Source organism: Octodon degus, unplaced genomic scaffold (assembly GCF_000260255.1).
Source record: "Octodon degus isolate 3935 unplaced genomic scaffold, OctDeg1.0 scaffold00007, whole genome shotgun sequence".
Lineage (NCBI taxonomy): Eukaryota > Metazoa > Chordata > Mammalia > Rodentia > Octodontidae > Octodon > Octodon degus.
This window is the reverse complement of record NW_004524583.1, coordinates 26,414,388-26,424,679: the sequence shown is the minus strand read 5'-3', so window position 1 is coordinate 26,424,679 and position 10,292 is coordinate 26,414,388. Positions and strand designations below refer to the sequence as shown.

At 39.5% G+C, this 10,292-nt stretch overlaps 1 protein-coding gene across 3 annotated transcripts in view; it reads right to left on the bottom strand.

Annotated features, from left to right (window-relative positions):
- Positions 1-413: 413 nt before the first annotated feature.
- The window catches only part of Psma3 (proteasome subunit alpha 3), a 21,388-nt gene continuing 11,509 nt past the window's right edge, over positions 414-10,292 (bottom strand). For 2 of the 3 annotated variants that reach the window (XM_023703160.1, XM_023703157.1), the window contains exons 3-10: positions 8,869-8,970; positions 8,524-8,597; positions 6,035-6,107; positions 5,488-5,553; positions 4,509-4,555; positions 1,876-1,943; positions 1,090-1,154; positions 619-681 (exon numbers count right to left, since the gene is read on the bottom strand). In XM_023703160.1, the coding sequence (XP_023558928.1) occupies positions 637-681; positions 1,090-1,154; positions 1,876-1,943; positions 4,509-4,555; positions 5,488-5,553; positions 6,035-6,107; positions 8,524-8,597; positions 8,869-8,970 (540 nt within the window). In that variant the 3' untranslated portion in view covers positions 619-636. Of the gene's footprint in view, positions 682-1,089; positions 1,155-1,875; positions 1,944-4,508; positions 4,556-5,487; positions 5,554-6,034; positions 6,108-8,523; positions 8,598-8,868; positions 8,971-10,292 lie in introns of all 3 variants that reach the window. The other variant, XM_004624822.2, reaches the window with a different exon arrangement.

The following is a 10,292-nucleotide window of genomic DNA, read 5'->3' as shown; positions in this document are numbered from 1 at the left end:
AAAAATTACCCAACAGAGCCAATTGAGGAGGTATCCTTTTGGTTCAGTGTTAATGGATTTTGTCCATGGGGAAGGGGAGGCAGACAGCCCAGCTCACACACATGGGGGGGTGCAGAGACAGAAATACACTCTTACTGTCCGCAGTGACCCTCCTAGCCTGACCAGACCTCCCCTTCCAACAGCAGTCAGCTATAAACTCACCAATTGTGAGTTCAGTGCCCCCTTGATTCCAGTTATGTTCCATAATTCCCACCTATAACCATGAGATTTCTGAAGTTGAAAATGCCTTTTTTTTTTTTGCTCAACCCATTAAAGACTGTCTGATGATGAACAGTAAATTTACAAAGACTGGAAGTGGACAACGATGTCAATGGTTCGCTTAATAAACTGGTGGGATGTATCTGATTTGAAAACTTCATTTTACAGTATCTTAATGGAAGTTTTAAGAAGGCATGAGTTTGTAGTATATAAATGTCACTTACCCCAATTTTGTCAAATAGATTAGCAACCAAACTTCACTTGTTACAAGACAACATTTTAATGAAAATTCAGTGGTGGATATGTATAATCCAGGGGCTAGTTACAAGGGACTGTCATAGAAATGTAAAGCTGACTAGATAGATGCTCAGATAATTGTTACATATTCTCATCATCTGATTCATCTTCTTCCTTCAGTGATTCCTGTTGAGAAAGTGTAAAACTCATTTTTTAAAATATTGTTACTATCCCACACCTGTGGCTAAGTCACTTTTTACAAGTAGAAAATGAACAATGCCTTAGAATACAAGTAAAGTATAATTAAGTAAAGGATAATTAAGTATATCTTGCTGTAGTAGCCAATAAATGAAAGCATTAATGTCCTAAAAACTTGCAACATTATCTCCACTGTAGATAACCTAGTTTCTACTACAATTCTTTAGTAGAGCTCAAGCAAATTTCCTTATTACTGTAATTGAATACAGTAAGCCCAATTAATGAACATTCAAGTTAAAAGCTGTTAACAGGTGTAAGACTCGACTCTGTCAGCTTGCGAACTAAGTCTGATATATAGTACATGATTCTGGCTGGGGTTCCTGTGCTTTGTCTTACCTTAGCGTATTTCTCTGCTTCTTCCCTTACATCTTTTGGAACAATTTCATGTCTTCCTTTAGTTACTATAAATTAAGACATAGTTGAGTGAATTAAAAATGAAGACTATATTATGTCTATAGTACAATACAACATACAGTTGGTAGCATTCATCTAAAGCTGTAAACTTGTGAGTAATACAGCTAGATGCTTTGAACTCATTTTGTTTTTGTCCGTGTGAAACAAAATATGCCTAAGGTCAACTCTTTTAGAAATGAAGTTGGAGCCAGGGCTTGCAAACATGAGATCTTGAATTTGATTCTGGGAACCCCTTCCCCAAGAGAAATAATTTCTCAGTTTTTAAAATCACACAATAGATGTTTCATGAGATGTAAGAAGTTGTTAATAACTTTAGTTACTAAGGAGAACTTTTTTATTCTCCCTGGATTACCTGGTAATTATGCTTTGGCTTTGTTAAAAAGGGAAGCAACTGGAAACTAAGTGCACTAGAGATGAGTCCTACAGCAAATGTTACCAAATTTTTTTTGTTTTGCAGAACCAGGGATTAAACTCAGGCAAGTGCTTATTCCACTGAGCTATCTCCCCAGCCCCTTTAAAGTTCAGAAGGATTTTTTTTATTTATTTTTTTATTTTTTATTTTTTTGGTCCTCTCAGGATGCCTTATGGGCAGGTCTGGTAAGGCATGAGGCTCTGGGATCGAACCAGAGAATGCTTTGCTTAAGCAGGCACTTAAACAACTGAGCTAATGGGCAGGCCCCCCACAAATGAATTTCCAAAACCACTTACATTCACCAACCCAGCTGAGCTCGAGTTCAAAAGCTTTATCCTTAACTTCATCATGTACTATGTAAATTCTAGAACAGAAGGGGACAAGTTATCACATCAAATGCCAATAATACCCATATGTATTAAGAATGCTCATTCTTAGGTAAGTTATTTATACTTACTTACATTCAAGTTTTTCATGAATAGAAAACACAAAGCACACACACTGACATAAGAATATTTGTTTTTTAATCTTTTATGTGGTAGAGGGTCTCACTATGCAGCTGGGACTCAGTGATCTTCCTGTCTCAGCATCCCCAGCACTAGGATTACAGGTGTGCGCCTGTTCCAGGGGCTGCATGGCACACATGGTACCAGGTATTCAACCCGGGTGCTTGCACTTGCCAAGCAGGCACTTTCCCCAGCCCCTTAATTCACTATTTTAATTGAGCTAAGCTTGGTGATGCACACCTAGAATCCCAGCACCTTGAGTCAAGATGACTATCACTGAAGGTTGAAGCCTCGACTATAGGTTTTTGCATCTGGTGTAAGCCAAAAGGATAAAACTTATTTTAAAGGACAACTACTTGCTTTCTTAATTTTTAAAAAATTTGGTATAGGATCTCACTATGCAGCTCAGACTTGTAGTGATCTCCTGTTTTCAGCCTCCCCAGCACTGGGATTACAGGCATGTGTCCCACCATACCCGGTCTTGGCGGTTGGCTCACTGAGCCTGGGGGTGGGGCTGGTACAGTATGTGATGCTGTGCTTACTCCGCTGAGCTATCTCACCTACCCAGTTGCTTCTATTAAAAAGAAAGTTTTATTTTTTTGTTTCTTTATAAATAAGAATCTTTTTGTCTGGCTTGCAGTCTGAGTAACATGCTGGCCATTCTGCTAAGACCAAGATATACAGTATATATTTGTTATATATTACAGTAAAATAAGATTTTTTAAAATGACTGCTTCTGACAACTGAAGTGAAAAAAGGGAAGAGGGCAGTACTGCCACTAGGGATGGTTGGACAGTTAAGGTGAAACCATAGCCTAAAAGATGAAGAATTTATATTTTATTATACAACAGCATCTGTTTATATAACTTTTTTTCTTTCTACATATTAGACATAAAATAGACCACTGGACTAAAAATCAATTCACTAGACCATGTTCATATTACGGTGCTGTGAAATCTGTAGACTACTAACTTTTAAAATATACTTGATCTTAGTCCGAAGACCAAGAAGTAATAACTTCTCAAATCTTAAATTATTATTTTTAACCTAGAATCACCATTTTGGTCAAATAACCCAAGTTTACTGACTTAGTTGTTACTCATTTTAATACTTGTTACATTGTGCTCTTAACATTTGTGTACCTGAAATAGAAATAACTTAGGTTTTCTGAGACTTCATTGTTTTACTTTGGCTTGTTGTGGTCTAGGTTTGGTTTTTTGAGGTGGGGTCTTGGTTAGCCCAGGATGCACAATCCTGGTCTCAGGACACACCTGTCTTCACCCCTTGACTACTGGGCACTGCTGTGCTCAATTTAGGCTGCTTTTAAGTTCTAAAATACTGCTCTTGTCATCTTACTAAAAGAACCTTTATGGGGCTGGAGAGATGGCTCAGTGGTCTAAAGCACCTACTTAGAACAAGCTTAGCAAAGCACAGGGACCGCGGTTCAATCCCCCAGCACCACATGCCAGCCAGCCCGCCCCCTGGTGGGCTGAGATGGCCACACACACACACACACACACACACACAATAAATAAATAAGTAAATTTTAAAAAATAAAAAAATAAAAGAACTTTTATGATATGCTTGGAAAAGTACATGAAGTCTTTGCTAAAGAAACGACAGATGAGGGCTGGGGAGAAGGCTCGGTGGAATAAGCACTTCCCGGGCAAGCGCAAGGGCCTGAGCTCAATCCCGGGTTCCGCGAAAAGAAAAGAAAGAAATGATAGATTACATAAAGGAAGCAACTTCATGGAGCGTACACAGAAATAATTAGCTCTGAACTACAACATAGATGGTGGGACTGAGGCTCTAGTCAGTACTAGAGTGCACTGGTTCAGCATGTGTCAGAACCCTGAGTTCCATTTGCAGCACCAAACACACAAAGGTCTTATTTAGTTCAGGTTGGTCTTTTTTTTTGGTACCAGGGATTGAATTCAGGCCCTTACACTTGCCAGGCAAGCACTTATTCTACTGAGCCATCTCCCTGGCCCCTTGACCTCACAGTGCACCTCAAAACTTGCAGTGATCTTCCTGCCTCAGCCTTGTACTGGGATTACAAGCATATAAACCTTGTTGAAGGCAATCTCAGGTAATTGTTATTGCAACTTGTGATTTGAAACTCTTGACAACCTACTATATTCTGCTAGTCTTAATCTCCAGATTACTTTCTCTAAAGCTAAATTTTCCCATCCCATTTATTACAACAAAAAACATAACCGACTGAATTAGTGATAACTCAGCTGGTGAGAGAGTGCACTTTCCTATGCACAAAGCTGAGTTCAGTCACCACCATAAAAAAGATATTCCCCTTAATGGAAGATTGTGTACTATGCCCACGAAATAGCCTGTTACAGTTAATTTACAGTATGTTTAAAGGTTAAGTGATTTCTTTTTTGTGGATGGTAAAGAAAATTTCAACTTACATTTTCGCAACTTCTTTAACAACATCACGGCAAGTCATTTCTTTCATCTATTAAAAAAATGTGTGATTTTATGAGTCAAAATTTTATTGAACAGCTGTATTCACAACCCAAGCTTTTGAGACAATCTTAGATCTAAAACACATTTTCTGAATTAACTGGATCATACAAAGATAAACAACCTGGGGCTGGGGAGATGGCTCAGTAGAATAAGCACTTGCCTGGCAAGTTCAATCCCCAGTTCGGGGGCCGGGGGGGGGGAGATAAAACCACCTGAAAAAAAATCTTGCCAGGCTTGCTGGCCCACACATGTAATGCCAGATAGCCAGAACTCCACAATTTGAAGCCAGTCTGAACTGTAGTACAAGACCAGCTTGAATTATATGAAAGAGATCCTCAAAAAAGCAAAACAAAACAACCCTTAACTGGTTAGGGGTTCATTTGTCTCTAGGCAAACTTTTTTTTTTTTTAAATAAAAATACAGTTTTAATTTGGTAGGCAGATTTCTGATGACCAATAAAGACTTTGTGATGCTAAAAGGAAACCTGAGCTTTTAAAATTTTTCACATAAAGAGCTAAATTTCTTATGCTTGCAGAATGAATAGAAGTTTTGAACAGGATAAATACACTGTTTTGTCTAGCTAGGAACAGAAAAAGAAGTACTCAGGCACAACTAGATATGTAATATAAAAGAAGACATAAAATGTATGCCCCAAAGAAATGATTCATCAAAAAAACAACTTTGTATTGTAGTTGATTCTCTGGTGTGAACTCAAAATTGTAGAACACCTGAAATTTCAAGTAAGGGAGCCCTATGTGGACTTAACTGTTTTGTATTTTTCTGCATTAGTTTTCAACAGCCATTTGTATTTAATCACTTAAAGCTTCAAAAAACTGCTCTTTGTATAAAAGTGCAGTATATCCTTAACATTATGTCTTTGGTGGTAAACCTTCAATTTCTAGAAAATGCAAATACACATACCTGAAGCTTCTCTATTTCTGTCTTTGCAGCTTGCCGGGCTTTACCAATAGCACAGCCCCAATAACCCTGTTAAAAAGACAAAACCCATATAATCATTTAATATCCAGTTGTTGCTATAATAAAGTTAATGAAAACACGTTAAATAGTGAAAAGCAAGTATGAAATTATGTATCAATACTTCAATGTCTGGAAGCTCGAAAAGTTAAAACTACCAAGCTTCACTGTAGAAGAATCTGCTCCCCCCCCCCCCACGCAGTGGTCCTGGGACCCCAGGCTTTGCACATGCTTCTAAAGAGGTAGTTGAACACTGAGCCATATATTCTTTTTTAAAGAAAATTAATATTTACAGTAATGAAAAATCATATTCAAAATATATTCACTGTGTAGTCTGTAACATTGAAATCCACAAAATTTTACTGCCTTGTTGTAGGGTATTTTAATAAACAAGCAAACATTCCTTTTAAAGTTACTTATAATTAAAATGAGAAAATGTTAATGAAATATCATTAAATTACAGAAGAACTGAAGATAATCCAAAGCCACTCACGTATGAAACACCTGAAGGGTCGATCATGTAGAGTTGTGCACCATCATTCACACTGTAAGACCCAAGCATGAAACTGCAGAAAAAGAATTTAAAAAACACTTTCAAGTGCCTGCCTGGCAAGTGCAAGGTCCTGAGTTCAATACCCAGTACCAAAACAAAACCCACTTTTCTTACTATCCTAAAACTTTTTTTTTTTTTTTTTTTTTAATTAGTAAGGTGGGACCGTGGTAGGCCTGTAATCCCAACATGTTGGAGACTAAGGCAGGAGTTTGAGGCCAACCTGGGCTACATGGTGAGCCTGTCTCAAAAAAAAAAAAAGAAAACAAAACTATAGTTTCTAAGACAAATTACTAATACATGTATAACTTAGGTACTTTGATTACAGATAATAAAAACTAGTCCACACTAAATACTATTAACATTTATGTGGCCTTTTTTTGTTTAGAATTAGACATTCTGATGAAACTATCCTTTGGCAGCAGTGGTATGGAGAAAGGAGTAATGGTAGGTGGAAAGGACTGGGGAGATAGCTCAGCAGTCCAAGTGCCTGCCTAGCAAGCACAAGGACCAGAGTTCAATTCCCAGTACCACACACCAGCATTCCAGGTGTGTTGTGCTGGCCACTGAAAGTGGACACATGCCTGTAATCCCAGTGCTGGGGAGGCTGAAAACAGGAGGATCACTACGAATACGATCTACGTAGTGAGACCATGTAGACCCTGTACTACACATAAAAAGGGTAGGTGAAGGCAGTTTTCTGCAATAAAAAATGTTTTACTGTACTATATGTGCTCATAAACTATAATGTTAATCTATGAAATGATTGTAGTAATTGCTGACGTTCTGTAACTGACAATATTTGTTTTGGAGGAGAAACCAGCATCATATGGCTGTTAATAGCTGTAATTTCCCACTGGAAAATATTTTAACAGGTAGCCAACTCCTGACCATTTCTATTATGCCTTTCCCTCTTCCATAGAGCTGTAAGACTTGCCTTTCAAAATCTGTGACTGTCGTTTTGAAAACTTTCAACATTTTTTTTTTTTTTCAGAAAGGGTCTCACTATGTAGCTCAAGCTGGGTAGAATGAAACTCTTGGTGATCTTCCTGTCTCAGCCCGAGTTCTGGGATTTAAACCCTTAACCACTTCATTCGCACCAACTCCTTGCCATGGAGTGCAGGCTTCTGTATTTTTTGGCCCCTTTCTATGTGAAGTAGCCTCTTAACCTCATGCTGTGCTCCTCCTGCTCTGCAGAGCATGTACATTTGTCTGCCCGTGCATCCCTGAGGGCCACGGGGTTTCATACCCTCCCTCTTCTGGAAACACTACATCCATTCTGTCTGTATCTCTCCCCATCCCACCCGCTTCATTCCAGAATCTGCTGCTCCAGTTCACTCAACACATACTTCTCTATCCTCTAAGGTTTCCTAGGTGGTGACACTCATCTGCATCCTCGTATCTATGGCTGACTGCTAAACACAAAAGGAACAGGTGCACACAGAGCTCAGCAGAAAACAGAAGTGAAAGTTTTTCTATATAATCAAAGCAGAGTTCTTCAGACCAACTCACTCTAGTAATACACTAAATTATCCACCAGATCTACCCTACAGCCAGCACAATAACTCAAGTTTTAATATGTGTCTGTCTGAATAATTTACGGCTTAAACTCAAGGGTAGGAGTAGATTTTAATGAATGCTTTATGTAGATCAAGCACGACTGACTAGTTAAGAGTCTTCTGAGGAAAATCTAATCATGACAGGTCTCCACGCCAACACCATACTTGGAAATCCCCATTCTAGGTCTTGTGGCTATGGAATACTACGTTCCCCAAAAGAGAAAATACGAGGCCTACAGCTTACCAAAGACACAGATTCTGTGAAGAAAATCACAAAATGTAACTTGGTATGATTTTGTCATAAGGCACCTCCAGGGGCCAGGGAGATGGCTCAGTGGAATAAGCGCTTCCCTGGCAAGCGCAAGGGCCTGAATTCAATGCCCGGTTCCGCAAAAAAAAAAAAAAAATTAAAAAAATGTAAGGCACCTCCATTTAAAAATATTTAGCCCATGTGCTTAAAGCATATTGCATGGAAATTAAAGAGAGTAAATATAGTTAGCTACTGAATTATCAACATGTAGTATCAGCCGCTCAGGTTTTCCTGAGATGATCAGAGAATGCCACAGAACTACCATCGCATCAAAGCATAATTATGGAAATGTGTAATTCCTTTCACCATTCAAATAGTTTTTTTATACACTTTTTTTTTTTTTCAGAACTGGGGATTGAACTCGGACCTTTGACGCTTGCCAGGCAAGCGCTTATTTTACTGAGCCATCTCTCCGGCTCCTAGTTTTTTTTTAAATACACCTTAAATCCCTGTATTTGTTAGTGAGAATCTGTCTTTTTGAAGAGTATGAAAAGGGCTAAGATGCTGAGGAAAGACAAGATATCTGAGTGCACATCTGATGCTGGATCTTGCAGTGCTCCTACCTGCAGCCGAAGGGTCTGACGGCACTGTAGAGTGTGTAAGCATGTACATACATGGCCACTCGGTCTGCAAGATGCTACAAGGAAGAAGACCTTATTAGTATATTTCAAATGCAGCATTAGAAATACTGCTCAAAAGGCTCTTCAATATGTTATCAACTGGGGTTGGTGAGATGGCTCAGTGGTCTAAAGCGCCTACTTAGAACAAGCTAAGCTAAGCAAAGCACAGGGACTGCGGTTCAATCCCCAGCACCTCGTGCCAGCCAGCCCCGCCCCCTGGTGGGCTGAGCTGGACACACACACAAAATAAATAAACAAATTAAAAAAAAAAATATGTTATCAACTTACTTTCAGTGGAATGTTATAGCCATAGTTAGATCTAAAGTTGGAAGCTTCTTCTCTTGCTATGTCTGCTAAAGACCTAGCATCTGCCAGCAAACCTGCTACTGCCTAAGGGAAAAGAAAGTAACAGGTGACCAACACATGCCTACTACAGAAGAACACAAACAGAACTCCACTGTCTTGTCCACTGGTCATACTGAAAAGAAATGTTCCTACTGTCCTCACCCCAGCCACCAGCTCACTGCAAGAAGTTTTACTAGTTTTATGTTGGCCTGGGATAGTGGCCCACACCTATAACCAACCGCAGCACTCAGGAGGCAGAGGCAAGAGGATGGATTTGAGTTCTAGGCCAGCCTGAATTGCTAACAAAACTCTCAAAAAGTATTTAAAAATAGATAGATAGATAGATAGATAGATAGATAGATAGATAGATAGATTTGTGTTAAAAAATTACTAAGCTTTGGTCTAAAAATTTAGCACAATTACAGATAATTTTTTTAATTTTATTTTTTGCGATATTAGGGATTGAACTCAGGGCCCTGTGCTTGCCAGGCAAGTGCTTATTCTACTGAGCTATCTCCCCAGCCCTACAGATGATTTTTATAAAACCAAAATATAACCATTAATGGTCATTCGAGATTGGTAGCTTAGCTCTAGTTCCTGCACATGTCCTCAGATACCCTGGTGCACTGTAAGATTGTAGGTAGTGTGGGACAGTCTAAATTTGGAAGGAAAGAGTAGTCAGTTTCACATTCAGTTATATTCATCCATTCCTTTCAGTGCAATCAAACCTTTGAGAAGCTGCACTGTGTCTCCCTCATCACAGTAGTCAGGAGTTAGGTGTTTTTGTTGGTATTTGAGGAAAGGGTCTACAGCGTGTTCAGGGTCTCACTACTAGATGGGACCCGTAAGGATTCTCCTGTTTACAGCCTCCCAAGTGCTGGGAGTACAGGTGCGCGCTACCACACCCAGTCTCAACTGCCACCTCAGTGCGCCCTGGGGGCAGGACCAGCACAGCAGGCCCAGGGATGGAACCCTGGCCCCTGTGTCCGCTTGCAAGCGCTTTAATCTGCTGAGCTATCTAAAAGAGCTCTAAGGAAGGAATATAGGTTTCAGCCCAGTCTGAACTATTCAGTGAGACATTCTTTAAAATAAAGTAAAATAGTGCCATGCAAACGTCAATGTGGAATGGTGGTCCACGCCTATAATCCCAGCATTCAAAAAGGTAAGACAGGAGGATTACCATCAGTTCAGGACCTGCTTGGACTACCCAGTTTAAAGCCAGCCTGAATTACAAAGCAAAACCTTGTCTCAAGAAAAAAAAAAAAAAGGGGGGCTGGTGAGATGGCTCAGTGGTCTAAAGCACCTACTTAGAACAAGCTTAGCAAAGCACAGGGACAGCGGTTCAATCCCCCAGCACCACATGCCAG